A 25,054-nucleotide genomic window follows, 5' to 3' on the forward strand; every position below is an offset into this window, starting at 1 on the left:
CCGGGAGGTGGTGCAGTGGGTAAGAGTCAATAAAGCATCGAACTCTCAAGCATGACGTCCTGAGTTCAGTCCCTAGCAGCACATGTACCAGAGTGTGATGTCTGGTTCTTTCCTCTTCTTCCTCCTAGCTTTCTCATTAATAAATAACAATCTCCGCTCCCCCACCCGCCTGCTTATGGCTTCCATTCCTCCTCCCTTTCTGGAACCTGCTCATGGACTCCTCCTGCCTGTTAGGACATCCTCACCTGCTTCACTGAGGCCAGAGGTTGACTGTGGCCTACTCTGCCTTTCCTTATCAGCAGGTCTAGTAGGACTGATGATCGCTTCTTGGCACTTTCTGCTTGCAGTGCCTCAGAGGTCACACCCCCATGGCTATTTCTAAGATCCTTTTCCTGGTCTCATGCCCTTCCCTCTTCCACCTTCAGCCTCCTCACTCATTTTAGCCAGAAGCGATCACCTTCCTTACGTCCGTGTAAACCCAAGAGTTTTGTCTGTTACCCTAAACTCAGCTGGAACTCAGCCACTCTCCAACACCCTCAGGCTGGCCTGAGGCCCCACTGCACAGGATGCTGGTATGATCCTAGGCCCCCCCAGGGCCTGTTCCCAAGAAGCTGATTGCCTCTGTGAACCCCCAACCCACACAACCCAAAGCTGATGCCCGCCTTGCACAGCCCTGGAGACCAGGACCTGAGGGTCCTACCCAGCAGGCCGAGTTGACTGACCTTTCCCACCTGTTTCAGCCGTCTCTCTGGATGTGGATATCAACCGCAGTGGCAAAGTGGAGGGGGCAGGGGACAAAAACAAGGTGAGGCTGCCGGGCATCCTGAACCGGGACGGACCCGCTAGAACAGAACAGAACACAAATAGAGAACGGAAGCTGATTTCTTTTTAAATTTTATTACCTTTATTAGACAGGCACCAGCAGAAATCAAGAGGGAAGGGAGTGAGAAGGAGACAGAGACACCTGCAGCATTGCTTCACCACTGGTGAAGCTTTCACCCTGCAGATAGGGGTTGGGGGCTTGAACCTGGGTCCTTGTGCATTATAACTTCGCTCAATCAGGTGCGCCATCACCCGGCCCCTTGAAGCCAATTTCTAGAGGTGTCTCCAGTGCCGCTAAGGCTGCTGGTGATACAGTCACTGAGAAGAGGGGTGAGCCACCCCTCCAGATGGGACCTGGCTTCCCCAATTGTGCCTTGGCCCCTGTTCTCCTGGCCCTGTAATCTTGGGGGGACACAGATCTAGCCTTTCACCTTCTTCCCAGCCCAGTTACCTGGCTTTGCCTTCCTGTTCCTGAGTTGGCCAATTCTCACCCAGATTGGATTGTGTTGAGTGGGGGTGGCATCTGGAAAGGGAGCATCTTTTTATTACTATTTTTAAACATCTTTATCCATTTATTGGATAGAGCCTAATTGTGCAGGAAAGGGGAGCTAGAGAGGAGGAAACACCTGCAGCCCTGCTTCACTACTCTCAAAGCCTTTCCCCTGCAGGTGGGGACCGGGCGCTTGTCCTAGGTCTCTGTATTGTGACGTGTGTGCTCGGCCAGGTGTTCCCACCACACCTGGCCCCTTGGAAGATAGCACCTTTCTGAACCAACATCTTCGCTGCAGAAAGACTGGATCTGGGGCTCCGGAGGCTGGGGTGCCATCCTGCTTGTGAACTGCAGCTTTGCGGAGGCAGATCAGGATGTGGACAATACGTCACCAGTGCTCTCAAACGGTGAGGAAGGCGGATCGCTGAGACTGAGGCTGGTGCCACCTTTCCTCCTGGGCTGACCACATCTCCGGCCGTGGCTTGTGGTCTTTAACTAGAGAGAGTGACCGCCGACAGGAGGAGTACAGACCCTAGCACATTAGTTTCCTGGTCTTGTGTTTGACCATCTGTGAAATGGGCTTCAGAGTTGGCCTCTCAGCGTGGTTGGAGCAGACATCAAAGGGGGGGGTATTAGTCAACAGCCTTGGAGACAGGACACCTGACCATCTTAGGCCAACGCTTTGGAGCTGGTGCTGATCCAGGTTCTAGGTCTTAGCAGTCAAAAAACAGCATGTCTTAGTTCAAGTTGGGGCTGGCAGGAAACCTTTGCTAGATCACGTCAGACCTTGCTTTAGAAGTTAGAGGGGGAGTCAGGCGGTGGCGCAGTGGGTTAAGCGCATGTGGCTCCTGGTTCGAGACCCCAGCTCCCCTCCTGCAGGGGAGTCACTTCACAGGCGGTGAAGCAGGTCTGCAGGTGTCTCTCTCTCTCCCTCTCTGTCTTCCCCTCCTCTCTCCATTTCTCTCTGTCCTATCCAATGACATCAATAACAACTATAACAATAAAATAACAAAAAGGGAATAAATTAAATATTTAAAAAGTTTGTGGGGAGACATACTATTTACTGCCTTCCACACAGATGCTATTCTCACTCGATAAAACGTGCAGGGTGCTTGAGCATTGTGCTGGGAGCATGTGTAGACTAATCAAGGACCTGGTGTAGACTAATCAACCTGGACCAGAGCAGAACAGAGGGTCCTTGGGGAAGTGGGGTTCGTGGGTGCACACTGCCCACACCTAGCCGCCTGTCAACCCCACCCCTTTCCCTGTGTGGGGCCAACCTCCAGAAGCCCCCTGACAATGCCTCCTTGTCTTCTGCCCAGAAATTAAGAATTTATCTCCAATGATACTGACCGTCCAAGGACCCAGTTGCATCTTAAGAAACTACAGCTTGGTTCTGCACACCACCTTGAAAGAGACGGAGAAGGCGAGGGTCTTCCAGCTCCAGAGGGAGGAGGGGGAGTTTGAGCGTAGTGAGTGTGAGTGTCCCTGTACCAGGTCTCTCATTTGTCGGAAGCCTGGGGGGAGGGCGGAATCCTAAAGCAGAGCAGGGGGTGTGGTGGCCAGGCTTCCGTCCCTGGGCTTGTCTGGCTCACAGTCTTCACCGCAAGCCGAGTCGAGTTCGTGTGTGTGTGTGTGTGTGTGTGTGTGTGTGTGTGTGTGTGTGTGTGTGTGTGTGTGTGTCCCACTGCACCTTCTGCCTCCCCCTCCTCAGTGGGAGCAGTGATGGTGCCTCTCCCTTGGGGCTTTTGTAGCTGAGAGAGAAGTGCATACTGCCTGGAAGCAGTCCGTGCTCCACAGACCAGATACCATCCTCTCCCAATTACTCCTGCCAGGGGGATCTAGCTCCAGTCTCAGCCAGGGCTCCATCCAGCAGATGAGGCTTTCAGAAGCCAAGAAAGCCAGAGCTTCGGCCTGTCACCTGCAGACAAATGGCATGACGGTCCTGCAGGTGAAGGAACACAGGGAGGCTGGTTTAGGGGGCGACCTGACCAGCTCAGCCATGCAGGCATATGGAGTGTGACTTTTTAAAAAATTAGTTTATTATTTTTTTATTTATTCAATAGAGACTCTCCAGAACTGAGAAGGTTAAGGAGATAGAAAGGTTAGGGAGAGAGACAGAGAGACACCTGCAGCCCTGCTTTACCACTTGCAAAGCTTCCCCCTTGCAGGTGGGGACCCGGGGCTTGAACCTGGGTCCTTAAGCACTGTAACACGTGCACTCAAGCAGCTGTGTCACTGTTACCAGTTTTTCTTTTGCCTCCAGGGTTATCACTGGGGTTTGGTGCAGGCAATATGCTCCACTGCTCCTGGCAGCCCTTTTCCCATTTTTATTGGTTAGGACAGAGAAATTGAGAGAAGAGGGGGAAAGAGAGAGACATCTGTAGACCTGCTGCATCGCTTGTGAAGCACACACACACACACACACACACACACACACACACACACTCCCGCAGATCAGGGGGAGCTGAGCTCCTGGTTCCTTGAGTCTAGATTCTTACATGAATCCTTGTACTTTGTACTATGTGTCTCAAGTCTTGACTTTTCTTTTTTTTAATATTTGTTTATTTTCCCTTTTGTTGCCCTTATTACTGTAGTTATTATTGTTGTTGTTGGATTGTTGGATAGGACAGAAATAGAGGAGGGGAAGACGGGGGAGAGAAAGACCGACACCTGTAGACCTGCTTCACCGCCTGGGAAGCGACTCCCCTGCAGGTGGGGAGCCGGGGGCTCGAACCGGGATCCTTATGCTGGTCCATGCGCTTAACCCGTTGTGCTACTACCCAACTCCCTGGTCTTGACTTTTCTAAAGTGATTAAGTACCATCTTAAAATCTGTCACATTTTGATGCAACTGCCTGTGTGTGTATCAGCCAGTGTGCTACCTCACTTTGAATGCCGTGTTCAGCTGCAGCTGGGCCACTGGAGAAGGCCCTGCTATCGAGTGGCCATCTGCCTCCAGCGGCGTCCAGCGCGGCTCTGCTGCCTTCTGCCCTGGCCCAGCTCTTGCTCAGCCTCCCACTCCACTGCTGCTGCAGACCATGTCCCAGCTGGACTCAGAGGGAACCCAGGACCAGGCGGAAACAGGCAGCCCAGGTTGGGCATGGCCCTGCACGGGGGGCTTCGCAGGCCCAGGGTCACCTCCGGGGGTAAGCCTGTTTCATGAGGGCTGGGTCCCAGCCATCTCAGTGCTAAGTGGACCTGCATGGGTGGTCCTTTAAGCCCACCCCAGAGGCCAGTATAACCCCTATAACCCCTATAAATATAGCCCCTATAACAAACCCATAGCCTGTTATAGGGGCTCTACTTGTTTATAGGGCGTGTTCCAGTCTACATGTATTTTAGCTTCCTTTTTTTTTTCTCCAGACACTTAACAGCAGCAGTGCGGGGTACATAGTATTCTAAACCCTTAAGGTAGTTCCCATGTGAATTAAAACTTGAGATCTCTAGTCAAAAGATGGAGGTGTCAATTGATTTCCTGGAAGAGAACCAAGGTCTGGAAGTCAAGTGAAGAAAGCCTTTCTCAAGGCAAGGATGAGTCCCAGCAGGGCTGCCGGGGGGCTTGCACACAGGACTTCTCATTCAAAGTGGAGGAGAGAAACCATGGCACTCTGGGGGATGTTCTGACGTCCACTGGTGCCTGGTATCTCCCAAGTGATGGTTTGAGTTCAAACCTTGGGCCCTGTGGGTGGGAGGCAGTGCAGTCTGTGTGCTGAACTGTCTCTCCAGTCCCTGCAGGTGGTGTTGAAAGCTACCAGGTTGCTGGTCAGGTCTGTTTTCTAAATAAGTCAGTGGTCATCTTGGGAGAAGCCCGACTGAAGCGGGCAGGCGCAGCTCATGTGAGCTGTGGAGTCTCACAGAAGCAAGTGTGTAGGAAAACTCTACAGCATGTCGGCGGCAGGAGTGAAGGCGGTGGGAGGCTCATGTCCGCTATCTGCTGGAGCAGGGTGGGGAGAAGACTTTGGGACAGATGTGGGGGGAGAAGCCCCGAGTACTCAGACTGGGGGGGGGCCGGGTGGTGGCGCACACATCACAGTGCACAAGGTCCCAGGTTTGAGCCCCTGGCCCCTACCTGCAGGGGAGAAGCTTTGCGAGTGGTGAAGCAGGGATGCAGATGTTTTTGTCTTTCTCTCTTCCTGTCTATCTCCTCTATACCTCTTGATTTCTGGCTGTCTCTATCCAATAAAGATAATTTTGGGGGCCAGGCAGTGATGCACCTGATTAAGTGCGTACACTAAGGTGCAAGGATGTAGGTTCAAGCCCCTGGTCTCCACATGCGGGAGGGAAACTTAATCAGTCATGAAGCAGGTCTACAGGTGTCTGTCTCTCTCCCTATCTCCCCCTACCCTCTCAATTTCTCTCTATCTATTTTTATAATTTAAAAATATGATTTCTTGAAAATGGGAAGTGAATGGACAGGGGTGAGGCAGTGGTGTTTGAGCGGCCTTGAGGGCTCCTGAGGTCTGAACCAAGGCTCCCATGCAGCTTTTCCTCTAGCATGGCGTTGTCTTCACGACTTGGGTGTGGGTTCTGCAGATCGCAAATCTTCTGGCTCAGCCAGAGTTGAAGGGAGTTGGCTAAAAGGGCAGAGGGGGCGAGGGTAGAGGTCTGCAGAGGGAGTGGGTGTAGTAAGGATCTTGGAATGGCGAGTGTGGGAAGGGCTGGAATCAGCAGTCAGTCCTTGAGCTGGAGGATCACTGAGCCAGGGGGTCCATTTAGCTGGAAAGGTTACAAGTACTGAGTCTGCTTTGGAAGTGGGGGGAGAGGGGGTGGTACCTAGTCCAGCACAGCATCTTAACAGGTGTGGAAGATGGCACAGGACTCTTCTTTGGCTCATCGGAATGAGGGCAAAGGGAAGAGCCGGCTGGCTGGAGGCCTGGTCTGCGGCGAGTAGTGATGGCCACAGTAGGGGATGGAAGCTATGCTAGAACAGTCCGTGAAAGGTGGGGGAGGGTTGGGGGTGACCCTCTAGTGTAATGAGGAAGGGGGGACAGGTGGCATTCTCTGAAAACACGATCTTGAAGGCTCTAGGGTTCCTGAGGAAGAAAGATCTTGAAGCACCAATGACGACAGCTGTTACTTCACCACTCATGAAGCTTTTCCCCTGCAGGTGGGGACTAGGGGCTTGAACCCCGGGTCCTCACGCACTGTGTAGTGTGTGCCACCACCTGGCCCTCCAGAAGGAAAAAAAAAATAAAAGGCAGGCATCCCCAGAGTGTTTCTAACTGGAGCCCTCCAGCTGACCCAGCCCCCACACAGCCAGCAGCAGTAAAAGCAAGACCAGCCAGGTCACGTGCCCCAGTGCCTGTAGGACGACTGAGGACAGCCCGGGGCTGGAGCCTGCCTGCACGTCCCACTGACTGCAAGGCCGGTGAAACGGCAGCGCCCAGGTGCAGACACTCTCTGGCTGGTAGAGAAAGTGAGAGACCCAGGCAGCTGGCACCTGCTGTGCCCGAGGTCTGAGGAGATGTGAGGCCTTCAGAGTGTCCGTAGCCAAGGCAGACTTAAGGATCCCCTTAGACTTGACATCCTTCCAGGGGCTTCAGCAGGAGCAGCTGCCGTCAGGACAGTTGCTGCCATGTTGGAAAGGACGAGAAGCCTGAGGACTCTGCTAGGTCAGGGGCAGGGTGGTGATCCAGCTAGAACTTCATGGTGGGGCCAGGTGGTGGCGCACCTGGTTGAGCGCACGTTACAATGTGCGGAGACCTAGGTTTGAGCCCCCAGTGCCCGCCTGCAGGGGGAAAGCTTTGCAAGTTGAAGCAGGGCTGCAGGTGTCTCCCTCTCTCACCTCCGTCTCAATTTCTGACGGTCTTTCCAATAAATAAGCAATAAAAAAGATTACACACAAAAAACTTGATGGCCTTGAGTCAGGGTGACCTGGAGATGGAGAATGAACAGATCAGGCTGGAATAGAATAGACTACCCTGGTGAGTGGTGAATTTCCTCTGGTCTCTTCTGTCCTTTGATTTGTATTTTGTGATCCAGGAAGCTACAAGGTATTAATATAGTATCATTGCTCTGGACTGTTTGTGAAACCCTCAATCCTTTTAGAGAAGGTGTTCTTGCTAACTCCCCTGACTTTGCTGCCAAGTCTACCTCCACTACCTTTTCTCACCTTTAAGACTTTGATTTTGATGAGATCATCCTTGAAATGGTCAAAGCACAGCCACTCAGCATGAGGCTTCACTGTAGACCTAAACCCTTTGAAGGCTGGCTTCTGTTTGTGTCTTTTTATTTCATTACTGGATAGAGACAGAAATTGAGAAAGGAAGGGGAAAGAGGAAGAGAGACAGACACCTGCAATTCTGCTTCACCACTCGTGATGCTCCTCCCTGCAGGTGGGGACCAGGGACTTGAACCCAGGTCCTTTAGCTGCACTGTGGTGTGTGTGCTTAACCCAGGTGTGCCACCACCCAGCCCCCCCCCCCATCAGTGAACTGGTCTTTGAAGCAGGTTGCTGAGTGACACTAGGAAGACAGGTTCAGAGAACTCAGCTGGGCTTCTCTCTGAGCTCCCAGTACAGTTCCAAGGCCAGGCACCAGCCAGTGCCCTTGACCATCCAGTGTGGTGCTGGGCACTGGGTGACTGCAGTTACCCTGTGTCCTTTTCCTAGACACCTGTGAGCTGGTGCTTGGTCCTAGGAAGCCCAAATATACTTTGCCTGGCCCGCTGGAGGACAACTTGAAGAAGACCTTCTATGTGGAAGCTCTCCAGTTCCCCTCTGCTGACTTCTCGGGCCTGATCTCCTACTCTGTCTCCCTGCTGGAGATTTCTCAAGACCCGGTATGTCCTTAGCCCAGGGGCTGGATGTTAAGGAGACACTGGGCAGAGCCAGGCAAAGGATGGGAGAAGGCAGGGCATGGGGGCGGAGAGCTAGAGTCCTGGGCTACCTTGGTGAGAAAGCTGCAGAGGGCCATGAATGGGGGCTGATGGGAGAGAGGGGGGCACAGTTCCCCAAGGGCCCGCGTCTCCTGTTGCAGGCAATCCCACAGGCCCTGGTGTGTAGAGACACGGTGGCGTTCCGGGTGGCCCCTTGCATCTTCACCCCCAGCACCCAGATGCCTCTGGAAGTCTACCTGTGTAGGTGAGAGTCCCCCAGGCTCTCGGGGCCTCCTTCATGGTACTTGACTCCACCTTTCTGGGGAGCAGGAGCGAGCTGGGATAAGGGACTCTTCTTCCTGTGCTGTTGAGTCCTAGCCCCCCAAAACGGTCACTCAGCAGGAGCACTTAGCAGGCAGAGAGTCAAGGCACGCCAGACGTGGTCTCTCCCTGTGTTGTATCGAGAAGCATAAGTAACCAGCATCTAGTGGGGGAAGGGATGGAGCCGGAAGTCCAAAACTGGGTTCTGGTGCGACGCAGAATCCAATAGGTGAGTGTGAGAGGCAGGGCAGGACCAGAGTGAGCAGGGCCTTGTGGCTCCTGTTATAACCCAGCCTCTAGGGCTGTTAGTAGGGTGGGAATTTGTCAGCTAGTCCCACCTAGATGGTGGGAAGGAGACTCGATTCTCCCATTGTCGGCTAGGGATCGCGAGTCCTTTTTGGTCAACTTCTGCTTTCCCCAGGTTGGGGGGGGGGTGGGTGGGCGGCAGCACCTTCATCTTCACAGCGGAGGCTGGGGCACTAGCACTTCTAGGCCTGGCTTCTGAAGCTTGGGTCCAGCCACTCCGGAACCTTCGGAACCGCTCTGCTTACGAGCAAGGAGCAGGAGAAACACAGGCTGTTCCCCTGGGCACTCAAGGGACATGAGCTGTAGGCCAGCATCTGATGCGACTTCAGCACAGGTACCCTGAGAGACCGGGTGACCCCTGCCCCTTCTATAGCCCACGGTCCCGGCCTGTCCACCCATTTCAGGCTGGTCAGCTCCTGGTAGTATTCTGTGTAGCCCTGAGAAAGGAGTTCTTTGGAAGAGTAGCTTAGAATAAGTGTCAGTGTTAGAAATGGACCCAGATTGGAATCTGAATATCGACACTTCAATAGTGTGACTTTGCTTTGAAAAACCAGAGGCCAGAGGAGTCAGGCGGTTGCGCAGCGGGTGAAGCGCACGTGGCGCAAAGCATAGGACCAGCCCCCGGCTCCTCACCTGCAGGGGAGTCGCTTCACAGGCGGTGAAGCAGGTCTGCAGGCGTCTTTCTCTCCCCCTCTCTGTCTTCCCTTCCTCTCTGCAATTCTCTTATCCAACAACTACAATAAAACAGGGGCAGCAAAAGGGAATAAATAAATATAAAAAAACAACAACCCAGAGGCCAGGGGCCAGGAGGTGGCGCACCTGGTTGAACGCACATGTCACAGTGACAAGGACTCAGGGTTGAGCCTCCAGGCCCCACCTGCAGGGGGAAGCTTTGCTAGTGGTGAAGCAGGGCTGCAGGTGTCTGTCTCTCTACCTCTCTAGTCCCCCTTTTCCTTGATTGCTGGCTGTCTCTATCCAATAAAGAAAATACATTTCTTCATGTCAGCTTTAAACAGCTGTCTCCTACAAGGATTGTCCGCCATAGTCCTGAAGGCCTGGAACTGTGGGTGGCCACAAGGCCAAGGGTTCAAGAGTCACCCATACACGTGACATTTCCGGCTGTCTTACTAGAATGCTTTTTTTTTTTTTTTGCCTCCAAGGTTATTGCTGGGGTACAGTGCCCGCTACTAGAGGCCTTTTTTGTTTTGTCCCATTTTGTTGCCATTGTTGTTGGATAGGACAGAGAAATGGAGAGAGGAGGGGAAGTCAGAGAAAGACACCTGCAGACCTGCTTCACTGCTTGAGAAGCGACCTCCCTGCAGGTGGGGAGCCAGGGCCTTGAACCAGGATCCCTATGCCAGTCCTTGCACTTTCACACCATGTGTGCTTAACCTGCTGCGCCACCGGCCGGCCCCCATTCTTAGCTTTTCTTGGTGCAGTCCACAGAGCCAGGGGCCCACGCCACCAGACATTCTTGACTGGATTCTGCATGAGCTGAGCAGTGACATGCTGGGCCCCCTCTAAGCTCTTAGCTTGTGCTCCGTACGGTGGGGGGTCAACGTTTGCTCGCCTCCTGGGCAGGGGTACCACATCTTGTCTGAAGGTGTCCCTTCCGCTAAGAGGCTTTTGTTCATGACCTGTGGGGAGCCAGGAAAGGCCCTCCTGAACTGACTCATCTCCATGGCAGAGAACTTCAACTCAAAGGCTTTGTGGACACAGTGATAGAGCTGAGCCGTGAGAACAAAATCCAGGTGGCATCTGTCTATGAGGTCCATGCCCGCCTGGGGAAGTGGCTTCAGGTAACACCTACCTGGGGAAGCCCACCATGGAGGAGGGAGGGACAGGGAATGTCAGTGTGGGCCTCAGAAATAAAAATGTGCTTCTGGTCAACATTCCCAGTGAAGCGTAAGCCTAAGCAGAACCAGCTTTTTTTCCAGGACTTCATCAGGGACTTAGATGACTTGTCTACCTCATAGCCACTGAGATGAAGCCTGGGGTGGGGTTAGATGGCATAATGGCTGTGCAAAGAGACTCTCATACCTGAGGCTCCAAAATCCCAGGTTCAATCCCCTGCACCATCAAAAGCCAGAGCTGAGCAGTGCTCCAGTTAAAGCAGGAAAAAAAAAGGGGGGGGAATGCCAAATCCTTCCCACTCCAGAGTGCACAGATGTTCAGTATAAGACGCCTAAACCTAGACCCCCATTAGGGGAGAGTCTGGTGTCTGCAGCTGTGGGAGCTTGGTTCTGGTACAGCAGAAAGACTTATACAAAATTTTATTTATTTATTTATTCCCTTTTGTTGCCCTTGTTGTTTTATTGTTGTAGTTATTGTTGTTGTTGGATAGGACAGAGAGAAATGGAGAGAGGAGGGGAAGACAGAGGGGGAGAGAAAGACAGACACCTGCAGACCTGCTTCACTGCCTGGGAAGCGACTCCCCTGCAGGTGGGGAGCCGGGGGCTCAAACCAGGATCCTTACGCCGGTCCTTGTACTTTGCGCCACCTGAGCTTAACCCGCTGCGCTACCACCCGACTCCTGAATTTTTTTAATTCATGAGAAAGGAAAGTTCATAAGGAGGAAAGAGAACCAGAGCATCACTCTTGGCATATGCATTGCCAGGACCTCAACTCAGGTCTTCAAATGGAAAATCCAGTGCTTTGGCTAGAGCATGACCTCCTGGGCTGCCAGAGCAGAAAGTTTTGGTTTTTTTGTTTGTTTTTGCCTCCAGGGTTATCACTGGGCTCAGTGCCTGCACTATGAAGCCACTGCTCCTGGAGGCCATTTCCCCATTTTGTTGTAGTTGTTATTGTCATAGCTGTCATCGTTGGGTAGGACAGAGAAATTGAGAGAGGGGAAGACAGACACCTGCAGGCCTACTTCACTGCTTGTGAAGTGGACTCCCCACCCCCCGCAGGTGGGGAGCCAGGGACTCGAACCAGGATCCTTACTCCAGCCCTTGCGCTTTGTACCACCCGCGCTTAACCTGCTGCGCTACCGTCCAGCTCCCCCCAGAAAGTCTTTTTTCTTTTTCTTTTTTCTTTTTGCCTCTAGGGTTACTGTACTACAAACCCACTGCTCCTGGTGGCCTTTTTTTTTTTTTTTTTTTTTCCCTTCATTTTAGTGAATAGGACAGAGAAAATGAAAGGGGAGGAGAGAAAGACACCTGCAGACCAGCTTCGTGGCTTGTGAAGCTGAGGTGACTCCCTCCGAAGGTGGAGAGCCGGGGTGGAGGGGGAGGGAGCGCGGCTCAAACTGAGATCCTTCTGTGGGTCCTAGCGCTTTGTACTACGTGCACTCACCTCACTGCGTCACTGCCTGGCCCGCTGTAAAGCAGGAAGTCTTGAATCCGGCTAACCCTGTGGTCTGGTGCCAGTCTGCTCCACAAACACCTGAGTGATTGTCACATGCCGGGCATCATTGGAAGGACTAGAGAGCAGAAGGGGTCAGGCACTGCCCCTGCTCCAACCCTGTGGGGCAGAACTCTACTATGGAAGCCAGAGTGAGGTGTGGCATTCAGCGGAGCTAGACCAAACGGGAACGGCTGGGTGGTCAGGAAAAATCTTCAGTTTTGCAGAGAGAGACAGGACCAAGGTGAAGGGGTGGGGATTAGGAAGAGTCTGGCAGTGGCGGAGGGCTGGCTGGATAGTGAGTGAGCGCACTCTGGGCTGGACAGGAAGGTGAGGGACCAGGAGGGGCTGGGTGGTTAGATCGGAAGTGAGGCAGGTCAGAGTGAAACTTGAGAGAGAATTTGGGGGCCGGGTGGTGGTGCACCTGGTGAGCGCACATCTTAGTGTCAGGGTTTCGAGTCCCCAGTCCCCACCTGCAGGGGGAAAGCTTTGCGAGTGGTAAAGCAGGGCTGCAGGTGTCTTTCTCTCCTCCCCTCTCCTTCTACCCTCTGGATTTCTGCCTGTCTCTGTCCAGTAGGTCATAAAATTTTTTAGATATTTTTAAAACATTTATTATTGGATAGAGACAGAAATTGAGGGGGAGGGGAGGTAGAGATGGAGAGAGACAGACACCTGCAGCCCTGCTTCACCACCGTGAAGCTTTCCTCCTGCAGGTGGGGACCAGGGGCTTGAACCTGGGACCTTGTACACTGTAGTGTGTGTGCTTAACCAGGTGCGCCACTGCCTGGCCCCAGTAATAAAATTTTTAAAACATACAAGGGCTTTTAGGTCAAGGTAAGGAAGAGAAATCCAAAACAGCACAGGGAGTCTGGCGGTAACACAGCGGGTTAAGCGCATGTGGCGCAAAGCGCAAGGACCGGCGTAAGGATCCCAGTTCGAGCCCCCCAGCTCCCCACCTGCAGGGGAGTCACTTCACAGGCGGTGAAGCAGGTCTGCAGGTGTCTGTCTTTCTCTCCCCCTCTCTGTCTTCCCCTCCTTTATTTCTCTGTCCTATCCAACAATGACGACATCAATAACAACAGTAACTACAACAACAAAACAAGGGTAACAAAAGGGAATAAATACGTAAATATTTTTTTTTAAATGGAAGAACAGGAGAGAATAAAAGCGCCTGAAAGGGAGGTGGGAGATGAGCTGAGAAGGGGTGTTGTTAACATTTTCGGAATGCTCTTGCCGGGCCAGCTAGCTTCACGGCGGGTAACAGAGACGCGGAGACAACGGCTGGGCAGGGAAGCTGTATTTCTTTATTCAGGAACAACGATTCACAAACTAAGACAAACTAATCACCAAACAGAACTCTGCTGTCTCTTTGCGGTGGCACAAGCACTCTCTCTTACTCTCGAACTCAGGAACCCAGGAACTGTCTCTCTGGCACTCTCTCTTACTCTGTAACTCTGCAACTCTGCAACTCTCGAACTCTCGGACTCAGGAACTCTCGGACTCAGGAACCCTCTTTCGGGGTTCCTTCCGGCGGGGCCAAGCAGGCCCGCGAAATTAACCGGACTGATCCAATACTCTTGGCGGGGGGAGGGCTAAAACAAACCAATGTAAAGCATACGACAAAGGGGGCTGAGCAGAAGCTGGCAGGAATGAGGGTTCCTATCTCACCACCACTTGGAGGTCACTGGCGTGCCGGGAACTTGGTGGCTAGCTGGTCAACACGGGTGGGAAGGTCGGGGACAGGGGGCGGGGTGTGTGTGACAACTTGATTTTTTTTTTTTTGTCTTCCAGGATGAAATAGCCTTCTGCTACACCAGGGCGCCCCATAAAACCATGTCCTTTGTCCTTGACACCCCTCGAGCCATCGACTTGAAAGAGTTCCCCATGAAATGCGCTCTGGTGGGGGGCTGTTGGACTGCTCTGAGTTTGGAGCCAACGTCTCCCCAGGCCTGGTGCCCGCCCAGAAGCAATGGCGGGGGGCCCCTCTGGGGGGCAGTGACGGGGAGTGGACCCAGGGACCGGGGTTGGAGGGGAGACTGGAGAGCTTGAAGCCCCTTCCTCTAAATGCCTGTCTCCTTGCAGAGCCCTGGGATTGGCTATGTGCTGCAGCCAGCCACGGACCAGCGGATAGCCAGCATGGATTCTGTTGGGAGCCTGATGGTGTCTCCGCCTGTCAAGGTATCCGGCAAGGAATACCCCCTGGGCAGGGTCCTCATTGGCAGCAGCTTCTACCCCAGGTATGGCAGGAGGCAGGGAGTGGCCCCGGTGATAAAGCTAGCATGGTAGGGCCAGGTGCACCTGTCACGATGCTCAAGGACCTGGGTTCAAGCCCCCGGTCCCCACTTGCAGGGGGGAAAGCTTCATAAGTGGTAAAGCAGGGCTGCAGGTGCCCCTCTCTTCCTATTTCCCCCTTTTCAATATCTGGTTGTCTATCAAATAAAGATAATAAAAAAAGGAGTCGGGCAGTAGCGCAGCGGGTTAAGTGCATGTGGTGGTGCAAAGCACAAGGACTGGCGTAAGGATCCCGGTTCGAGCCCCCGGCTCCCCACCTGCAGGGGAGTCGCTTCACAGGCGGTGAAGCAGGTCTGCAGGTGTCTGTCTTTCTCTCCCCCTCTCTGTCTTCCCCTCCTCTCTCCATTTCTCTCTGTCCTATCTAACAACGACATCAGTAACAACAATAACTACAACAACATTAAAAAACAAGGGCAACAAGAGGGAGAATAAATACTAAAATAAATAAATAAAAGAAGGAAATACAGGGAGCCAGCATAATGGTTATGCAAAAAGACTTTGGCGCCTGAGGCTCCTAGGTCACCAGCTCTATATCCAGCACTGCCAGTAGCCAGAGCTGAGCAGGGATGGGGGGAGGGGTGGATAAGACAAATACTCGTCTGTCAGCAATTGCACTGTCAACCATCCACCCTCCAATAATATAAAAACAAATAGAAGTCTATTACCTTTATTTATTGGGCAGAGACAGTCAGAAATTGAGAGGATGGGGGGAGAGAGGGAGAGAGACAGAGAGACACCTGCAGCCCTGCTTCACCACCACTTGTGAAGCTTCCCCCCTGCAGGTGGGGGCCAGGGGCTTGAACCTGGGTCCTTGCACACTGGAATGTGTGAGCTTACTTTTTTTTTTTCTGGAGGTCAGGCGTTAGTGCAGCGGGTTAAACGCACATGGCGCGAAACTCCAGGACTATTGTAAGGATCCTGGTTCGAGCCCCCGGCTCCCCACCTGCAGGGGAGTCACCTCACAGGCGGTGAAGCAGGTCTGCAGGTGTCTGTCTCTCCCCGTCTCTCGATTTCTCTCTGTCCTATCCAACATCAATAACAACAATAACTACAACAAAACAAGGGCAACAAAAGGGAATAGACTTTTTTTAAAAAAAAAAAAAGATAATAAAAAATGGGGTGCCAGGCAGTGGTGCACCTGATTAAGCACACACATTAACAATGTGCAAGGACCTGAGTTCAAGCCCCTGGTCCCCACCTGCAAGGAGGAAAGCTTCATGAGTGGTGAAGCAGGGCTGCAGATGTCTGTCTCTTTCCCTCTCTATCTTCCCCCTCTCAATTTGTTTCTATCCAATAATAAAAATATTTAAAATAAAGAATAAGGGGCCAGGTGGTGACGCACCTGGTTGAGCGCTCATGTTACAGTGCACAAGGACCCGGGTTCAAGCCCCCGGTCCCCACCTGCAGGGGAAAATCTTCTCAGGCGGTGAAGCAGGACTGCAGGTGTCTCGTTTCTCTTCCTCTCTGTCCTCCCATTCTTCTCAATTTCTGGCTGCTGCTATCCAATAAATAAAGATATTAAAAGATTAAAAATATATTTAAAAAAAAAAAAAACATCAGGGCCCCAGTGGCGCATCTGATTCAGTCTAGCTTCCTCTACTTAGCTGCCCTTGGCCATTTCAGTGATCAAGTTTGAGGGTCTCTGACTCAGGTGGGTATAGACAAGCCCTCCATGCTGAGAGGCGATGGCAGGACTTGAACTCAAGTAGGCAAGATCCAGCCCAGTGACCCAGGCTATTTCCATGAGAGGTGTGGTTGGGCAACTGGGTGGCCATTCATCTGACTGGGAAATCTGTCCCAGGAGTCAGTTCTGATCTAGATGATTTCCCTTGGCTTGGTTCTGAATTGGACCACAGGAAGAGACTTTTTTTTTTTTTTTTTTTTTTTTTGGCTGGACTGACAATTTTAGCATTTGGGCTACATTTATACATTTAGATGGGAAATGGGGGAAGGAGGGGAGGAACCAGAGCACTAAAAACCTCCTTGTTCTTGGTCATTGTCTTCTCTATTTCTTCCTCTTCTTTAACATTTATTTGTTGGATAGAGACAGAAATTGAGAGGGGTGAGAGAGGAGAGACAAAGATACCTGCAGCCCTGCTTCACTGACTGAAGATTTCCCCCTGCAGGTGGGGACTGGGGACTTGAACCCGGGTCCTTAAGCATTGCAACATTTCTAACCACAGCGGGTTTATGTCAGTGCTGGGGTTTGAACCTGGGACTTTGAAGCCTCAGCATGAGTCCCTTTGCATAACCATTATGCTATATACAACACTCCCCCCGCCTGCCCAACCTTCTATTTCCAGAGCGCCTCCTATAAAGTGCCAGGGCTTGAACCTGAGTTGCACACATGCAGTGCAGGCAGCCAACCCAGTGAGCTAGCTCTCGGCCTTCTCCCACTGCCCAGAGAAAGGGATTTAAAGAGAGATTAAGGAGATAATCCAAGTACCGCCCTGGCATAGGGACATCAAGGATGGAGCCTCTTGCTCGCACGTCTGGTGCTCTGCTGCTGTCCAAGGCTCAGGCCGCAGTCGGGGGTCCACAGCCACCCCCCCATTCTCTCTGAACCGGTCAGGACCGGCAGTTGACCATAGGTAGCTTGACACCCAAGTCGTGGGCATCCATCCTGGCTCCAGGGTTGCGATTTCCCACCCCCGGTTTAGCAAGGAGGCCCGGGACGTGAGCAGCGGTCTGCGGGCCTTCCTGTTCGCCCAGCAAGTCCAGGCCCCCGTGGAGCTGTTCTCAGACTGGCTGATGAGCGGACACATGGATGAATTCATGTGCTTCGTCCCCGCTCGTGACAGAAGCGGGGAAGGGAAGGTTTGTGCTGGGGGCTGCAGGGGGCGTCTCTGCCTTCTTCTGGAGACCTTGAAAAGCTTGACACGAGAACTGCTTTCCAGAACTTCTGGCTGCTTCTGGCCAGCCCCAGCTCCTGCTACGAACTCTTCCAAGAGCAAAAGGAGAAAGGCTATGGAAGCATGCGTCTGTTTGAAGGGCTTAGACATGAACAGCTCCTTTCTAATGGTAAGGATCCCTTTCCCAGACATCCTTCCTTGAGTTATCTCTCTTCCTTTCTCTCTCTCCCTCTTATCTATTGGATCAAGACAGCCAGAAATTGAAAACGAGGGAGAGACTCCTACAGCAGCCCTACTCCACAGCTTGTGAAGCTTCTTCCCTGCAGGTGGGGACCAGGGGCTTGAACCTGTGTTGCTGTGCATTCTAACAGGTGCACCGCCACCCCCAGGCCTGAGTATTTATTTCTGTTTCTCCCCACACCTCCAACCCATGCACTCACAGGACGGGTCCTGGGGCAGCGCAGAAGCAGTCTGCCTGTATCATGGCAGGACGTCGTGTTCTGTTTCCGGACTGTTCTGGCAGATCTGTCAGACGGCTCTGGGGTGGCTGAGAAGTGCGGGAATGTGGCAGAGGGGACTAAATCCACACGTGGCTGCTTCCCTGGGGCGGGGCCGTGGAGCGGGGCCAGGAGGCCACACAAGTGTCTGGGTGAGACGAAGCAGCACTGGGTCTTCAGGAGTTTCCTGGCTACCTTGAAGGGAAGTCGGTTGTGAGTGGAGGTTGTATAGGGGGTCTCGGTGAACGTGGTGGGGGCTCAGTGGGGGTGGGAGGTGTTGGGGACGTTCTCAGTGTGGCCTGAGGCTCGCTCAGCAGCTGCAGTGTCAGGGAGCTTGTTAGAAAGGCAGACATGGGAGTCGGGCAGTAGCACAGTGGTTCAGCGCAGGTGGCACAAAGCTCAGGACCGGCGTAAGGATCCCGGTTCGAGCCCCCGGCTCCCCACCTGCCGGGGCGTCGCTTCCCAGGCGGTGAAGCAGGTCTGCAGGTGTCTGTCTGTCTCTCCCTTCTCTATCTCCCCTCCTCTCTCCATTTCTCTCTGTCCTGTCCAACAATGACATCAATAACAACAATAAGTACAATAATAAAACAAGGGCAACAAAAAGTGAAAAATAATAAATATTTAAATATACATATATATATAAGAAAGGCAGACATTAGGGGCCGGGCGGTGGTGCACCCGGTTGAGTGCACATGCCAAGGACCCGGGTTCAAGCCCCAGGCCCCCCCACCTGCAGAGGGAAAGTTCTGCACATAGTGAAGCAGGGCCGCAGGTGTTTCTTTCTGCCTCCCCCTTCCCTCTTTTTAATGTTAATGGGAAAGAGCAAAGTGTGGCTCAGCTCTGGCTGATGGTGGCACTGGGGACAGAACCTGGGACCTTAGAGCCTCAGGCATGAAAATCTTTACAGATTTATGTCGTCTCTCCAGCCCTCGCCCTTCTCTTGTTTTCCCTCTGCCTCTATCAGTAAACAACACTATTTTAAAAAGGCAGACATTTAATTCTACCAAGAACTCCACCTGAATCAAACTTGTGGTTCTAAAAACTTTTTTTAAAGCATTTTATTTGCTAGAGATAGAAAAATCAAGAGGGGAGGGGAAGTTAGAGAAGGAGAGAGACAGAGAGACACCAGCAGTCCTGCTTCACCGCTGGTGAAGCTTTCCCCCTGCAGGTGGGAGCCAGGGGTTTGAACCCAGGTCCTGGCGCACTGTCATGTGAGCGCTTAACCAGGTGCGCCACTGCCTGGCCCCTACCTAGAAACTTTCTGAAAGGTGACATTGATTGGGAAAGGGCCACATATCACATCCTGCACGCTCAAGGATGTCACCTCCACTGAAGAACATGGTTGAGGACTTGGTCAAGTTTACGTGGAGAAAGCCGCCCCTTGGCACACACGGCAAAGCAGAAGTGCCTTAAGCAACGTCACTGCCAAGCTCTTCTCAACGGCCTCTCTGTAAGCCGGCCCTCCTCTCACCAGGGACAGAATAGCTGCTGGCAGTGAAAGGCCTCCCTGGGGTCATGGCTCTAGGCAGTAACATTGGACCACAATGGGTCCCCGGAGCCTAGCCATCCCCTCCCTCACCCCCATCAGCCACTGGTCCCAGACTCTCTGCGGCAGCTCGGCTGTGCCCAGGGCAGGGGTCTGCTCAGCCCTGGACCACGGGGCCTGCTCTGACCTGCCCGCTCCCTTTACTGCAGGGAGGAATTTCTGTAGCATCCATCAGCTCCTGGCTGATGAGGACATGCGGAAGCAGAATGACTACGTGCAGGTAGGGACAAAGGCGGTGTTGGGGTGTCTTGTCCATAAAAGGGGAGGAAACGCTAGTCTAGACTCAAGTTCCTCATTAAACTTGGACCTGAACGTCATGCAAGATCCTGCCCTGTAACCCGGAAGTAACTCTAGTTAAACGCCTGTTTGGACGTGGGTCCAGTGAGCCCAGGCTGGACTGGAGAACTAGCTCAAGGCCAATGTGGCAACCCCAGCTGCTATTCTTAATGCTACAAAAATTGCCGCGTGTCTGTCAACCTGAAAAAGGGGACCAAAACTCAGCTTCTGGCAGAGGACGCTCCCCTCCAATCCCCACCCACCCACCCACACTTTGACAGAAATTGAGAGGGGAGGGGGAAATAGAGAGGGAGAAGACAGCCTGCTTCACCACTTGTAAAGCTTTCCCACTGCAAGTGGGGGCCAGGGGCTTGAACCAGGGGGTCCTTGTCATGTGTGCGCTTAGCCAGGTACCCCACCACCTGACCCCTACCACCAATCCTTTTAAACTGTGTCCCCAGGAGGTGGGGCAGTGGAGAAAACATCGGTCTCTCAAGTGTAAGGTCCCAAGTTTGATCCCTGGAACTCCCTGGGCACCAGAGACTTGAGAAAGAGACCAGGACCTCCTTGGTCCTGCTTATGTGAAAGCAGACCATCTTGGCCGTGCTGAGAATCACCCGTGGCCTAGGTGAAAGCAGACCATCTTGGCCGTGCTGAGAATCACCCGTGGCCTAGGTGAAAGCAGACCATCTTGGCCGTGCTGAGAATCACCCGTGGCCTAGGTGAAAGCAGACCATCTTGGCCGTGCTGAGAATCACCCGTGGCCTAGGTGAAAGCAGACCATCTTGGCCGTGCTGAGAATCACCCGTGGCCTAGGTGAAAGCAGACCATCTTGGCCGTGCTGAGAATCACCCGTGGCCTAGGTGAAAGCAGACCATCTTAGCCGTGCTGAGAATCACCCATGGCCTCCAAGTTCCCACAAGGGGACTCTGTTTTGAGAAGCAGAGTCCCCAAGAGCAGTCACCCAACTTCAGCAGGGTGATAAGTTCCAGAGAGGGGCAGGGGGGCAGCAACCTGCCCAAAGTCAAGTCAGCTTAAAGCCATGGTCACCTGGGCCCCTGCCGAGGTGCACCGTCTCAAGGACGCGGGTGCCCTGCCTTCTGCAAGAGGCAGGGAAGCCACCAGACACAACAGGCAGGGGAGAGCACTGTGCAGGTGTGGGGCCAGTGCAAGCATGAATCCTGGGGTCACACACCCTGGGTGTGGTGGTCACAAGCCTGGGGTCAATGGCTGGGAAACTTATTTTTCCCTTTTGTTGCCCTTGTTGTTTTATTGTAGTTATTGTTGTTGTCATCATTGTTGGATAGGACAGAGAAAATGGAGGAGGGGAAGATAGAGAGGGGGAGAGAAAGACAGACACCTGCAGATCCGCTTCAATGCTTGTGAAGCGACTCCCCTGCAGGTGGGGAGCCGGGGCTCGAACCGGGATCCTTACTCCGGTCCTTGAGCTTTGCGCCACCTGAGCTTAACCCGCTGCGCCACCGCCCAACTCCCTGGGGAACTCTGAGGTGCTGGGTCTTTGCTGATGTGAGCTGGTGCTAGAGGCAGGAGCACTGCTCTGGTCTCCGGCCCCCGCCCTGTCACCCCAGCTTGCCCACCCCGCTAGGCTTCAGAGCCTAAGGGGCTCCGCCTTGGGGCTCGTAGCTGCTACCAGTGCTGCCAGGCTGTGGTATCCTGGCTTCTCAGCCTCCCCCCACCCCCACCCCCCGCCTTGGCCTCTAGTTGCTGGGGCTTGGTGCCAGCTCAACAAATCACCACTTCTGGTGGCTTTTTTTTTTCCCCCTTTTCACTGGATCAGACAGAAATAGAGAGGGAGAGAAAGACAGACACCTGCAGACCACTTCAGAGCTTGTGAAGCTTTCCCTCTGCGGGTGGGGGAGCGGGAGCTCGAACCCCGGCCCTTGCACGAATCCTTGCGCTTAGTACTATGTGTGCTTAACCAGGTACCCGGCGCCTCTCAGGCCAGCTTTTCTCTGAGGCTCCTCCTTCCCCCTCCCTCAGAGAAAGGACTGTGACTCTTAGTTAGGCTCAAACCATGTAGTGGCTGGTACACAGCAAGCCGGGAAGGGAAGGGTAGCCGTCTCGGGCTCCTGCCTGTCTCGGTGGTGTGGAAAGGAACGGGTCTGCTGGTCACCCGCAGAAGTGCATTGACCTGAACCGGAAACTCCTGAAGGAGGAGCTGGGGCTGACGGAAAAGGACATCATCGACATCCCTCAGCTCTTCCGCTTGGAGCACCTGGTAAACGTTCCCTCCAGCCAGCAGAACAAGAAGCTCATTGCCAAGCCCTACTTCCCCAACCTGGTGAGGGGCGTAGGGGGGTGGGGGGGGCAGGCTGGGACTTCTGCTGGAAGGTATGTGTGTGTGTGTGTGTGGGGGGGGGGGGGGTCTTTCCCTTGACTCCAGCTGGTCCTTTGCCATGCCTGGTGCTAGGGAAGCAGGCATGACGGGGCCAGATGGTGGTGCACCTGGTTAAGTGCACACATGACAGTGTGGAAGGATCCAGGTTCAAGCCTCTGATCCCCACCTGCAGGGGGAAAGCTTCATGAGTGTTGAAGCAGGGCTGCAGAGGTCTCTTTCCCTATTTTTTATTTTTTAATATTTTAAAAAGATTTTATTCATGAAAAAGAGGAGGAGAAAAAGAACCAGACATCACACTGGTACATGTGCTGCCGGGGACTGAACTGGGGACCTCACACTTGAGAGCACAGTGCTTTATCCACTGCACCACCTCCCCGGACCACTCTTTCCCCCTTTTTTTTTTTTTTTTGCCTCCAGGGTTATTGCTGGGGCTCAGTGCCTGCACCATGAATCCACTGCTCCTAGAGGCCATTCCCGCTTTTGTTCCCCTTGTTGTTGTAGCCGTGTCGCGCTTATTATTGTTGGACAGGACAGAAATGGACAGAGGAGGGGGAGAGAAAGACAGACACCTGCAGACCTGCTTCCCTGCCTGTGAAGCGACTCCCCTGCAGGTGGGGAGAAGGGGCCTTAACCGGGATCCTTAAGCTGGTCCTTGCGCTTTACACCCTGTGCGCTTAACCCGCCCGACCCACTCCTTCCCTCTTTTTAAAATACGTTTTATTTTTATTGTCTTTATTGGATAGATATAGTCAGAAGTCAAGAGGGAAGTGGAGATGGAGGGGAAGAGACAGTCACCTGCAGCCCTGCTCCTCCACTCGCAAAGCTTCCCCCCTGCGGGTGGGGGTGGGGGTGGGGGCGGGGAGCAGGGGCTCTGGCCTGGGTCCTTGCGCACTGTAGCAAGTACACTCAACCAGCCGTGCTACCCCCTGGTCCCCTCTTTCCCTCTCTTCCCCCCTCTAAGTTTGTCTCTCATCTAATGAATAAAAAGAGCAGCAGGCAGGACAAAGGTGCCTGAGGAAGGAATGAGGTAGCAGCCCCCGTCAGGGAGCAGGTGAGGGGGCCCCAGACTAGGATGTGACTAGTTCCAGTGGGCTAAGTCTTGGGTCAAGTGTTCTGGGTGGGGCCTCTGCTGACCCCCCCCCCCCAAGTCTTAAGGTGTGGTCACTATGACACCCACTCACAGGCAAGGACACGGTGCCCAGTCAGGAATATGACAAGCCATCCGCTGAGATCAAAAGGGACTCCCTGAAAATGGGGTCTGCGTGGAGGTGGATCGCGTTCTGCTTAGATGAGAAGTCGAGTGTGTGGACGAGTACATATGGGGCCCAAGCATAGCGATTCCATCCAAGCTCTGACTTCCCTCTGTGACTGGGACCCATCCTGTAGATAATTCAGAAGCCTGGCCATTGAACTCCTTAAACTTTGAATTGCTTACTTATTAGAGAAGGCCAGACATTGAGAGGAAGAGGGAGACAGAGGAGAGAGACACAGCTGCAGCCCTGCTTCGCTACTTGTGAAGCCTTCCCCCTGCAAGCGGAGACCAGGGTCTTGAACCCCGGTCCTTGTGCATTGCAACATGTGCGCTCAGTCAGGTGCACCACCACTGGCCCTCCATAAATCCCGCGATATTTGAAACCGTCGTGCTGAGCCCTAGGGCACAGGCCCCGTTCTCTTCCGTCACATAAACCTCTTAGCTTTTGAGGTCACTGTAACCCTCTGGGCAGAAGACTCTGCCCGTGGTCTGAGAAGGTGGGGGGAGAAGGTCGGTGATGCAGAAGCCAGTTGACATGTGAACCAGGACAGACCTGGTCTGGCAGTGCTGGGCTTCAGAAGGATCCCACGAGAGGTCCAGGGAAAGGCACGGGCGGGACTCGAAAGGGCAGAATAAGAGGAAGGCAGAAGGCCTGGGGGAGAGGGCGTGAACGTTATTCAGAAAGACTTGCCTGGGGGCTGTTTGGTGGTGCACCGGGCTAAGCGCACATACTGCCATGCGCGAGGACCCGGGTTTGAGTCCCCGCTCCCTACCTGCCGGGGGGGGGGGGGGGGGGGGGGGGGGGGGGCCCGGGGCCCTCATGAGAGGTGAAGCAGGTCTGCAGGTGTGTCTCTTTCTCCCTATCTCCCTTCCCCCTCTCAATTTCTGTCTTGTCAAAAAAAAAAAGCAGCTGGGAGCACTGAGCCCCAACCCTAACCCTGGTGGCAAAAAAAAAAAAAAAAAAAAAAAAAACACCTTTCTTGCTGGAAGCACCAAAGGCCCCAGGCTGAATCTAGCACCACAAGCCAGAGCAGAGCTGTCCTCTGGTAAAAACGAGTGTTTACAAGCATCGTAAGCAGAGCAAGGCAAAGTAGAAGAAACCAAGAGATTGGCTAGGTAGGAACTGGCTTTGCTACTGAGCGATGCCCCGGGCTGCGCGCAGAGTACAGCCAAGTGGCCTGTCTTGGCCTTGGTGTGTGCTGCACGGGCCTTGCTTGCCCAGCTGGCTCTGTCCTGCAGGAAGCCCTGCCAGAACCCCTTTTGGGGGTGGGAGGGAGGTGCGCCCGTGAACCGCAAGCCCCCAGCCAGGCCTTCCTGCTACCTTGTGCCAGCTGCAGATCCTCGTGATGGGCGACAGCCTGGGTATCCCCAAGCCCTTTGGGCCCCAGATTAACGAGATCTGCTGCCTGGAACAGAGAGTCCGCCAGTTGCTGGAGCCCTTGGACTTCAAATGTACCTTCATCAATGACTTTGACTGCTACATGACAGAAATCGGAGACCTCCGTGCCTGTGCCAACATCCACCGGTCTCCCTTTGTCTTCAAGTGGTGGCAGATGGTGCCCTAGACAGCTCGTCCTGGCAGGCCTGGCCCGTGCTGCCACACAGTAGTACGAGGCTAGTGTCCTGTTTGGGGAGGGTGGAGCTAGAGACTCCAGCCTCCCCTCCCTGCCCGTCTGTCAGTAGCCAGCTGGATGGCAAAGGCTGCCCTCTTGAAGCCCTTTGGGAAGAGGTGGAGAACTTCCCCTTGCTATTTTAGCAGTAGTACACATGGCCATTAAAGTTGTGGGTTGTGAATGCACTGAGGAGCTGGCTTCCTCGTCTGTGGGATGGGGTGACAGCCCAGGGACAATGGACCGAGCAGCTGGGACACCTGTGGCC

The 25,054-nt window shown here is 53.6% G+C and overlaps 1 protein-coding gene across 1 annotated transcript; it reads left to right on the forward strand.

The window, feature by feature from the left end:
* Window positions 1–740: 740 nt before the first annotated feature.
* On the forward strand, window positions 741–25,054 carry PADI6 (peptidyl arginine deiminase 6; the record flags this gene model as incomplete). Its single annotated transcript, XM_060184844.1, has 13 exons — window positions 741–805; window positions 1,611–1,719; window positions 2,635–2,784; window positions 7,925–8,094; window positions 8,292–8,395; window positions 10,445–10,556; window positions 13,894–14,001; window positions 14,185–14,339; window positions 17,055–17,211; window positions 17,292–17,415; window positions 19,439–19,509; window positions 21,706–21,867; window positions 24,508–25,054. Coding segments are annotated over 13 exons (1,721 nt in total), but the record flags the coding sequence as incomplete, so codon positions are not given.

Source organism: Erinaceus europaeus, unplaced genomic scaffold, assembly GCF_950295315.1.
Source record: "Erinaceus europaeus unplaced genomic scaffold, mEriEur2.1 scaffold_593, whole genome shotgun sequence".
In the NCBI taxonomy this organism is placed as follows: Eukaryota; Metazoa; Chordata; class Mammalia; order Eulipotyphla; family Erinaceidae; genus Erinaceus; species Erinaceus europaeus.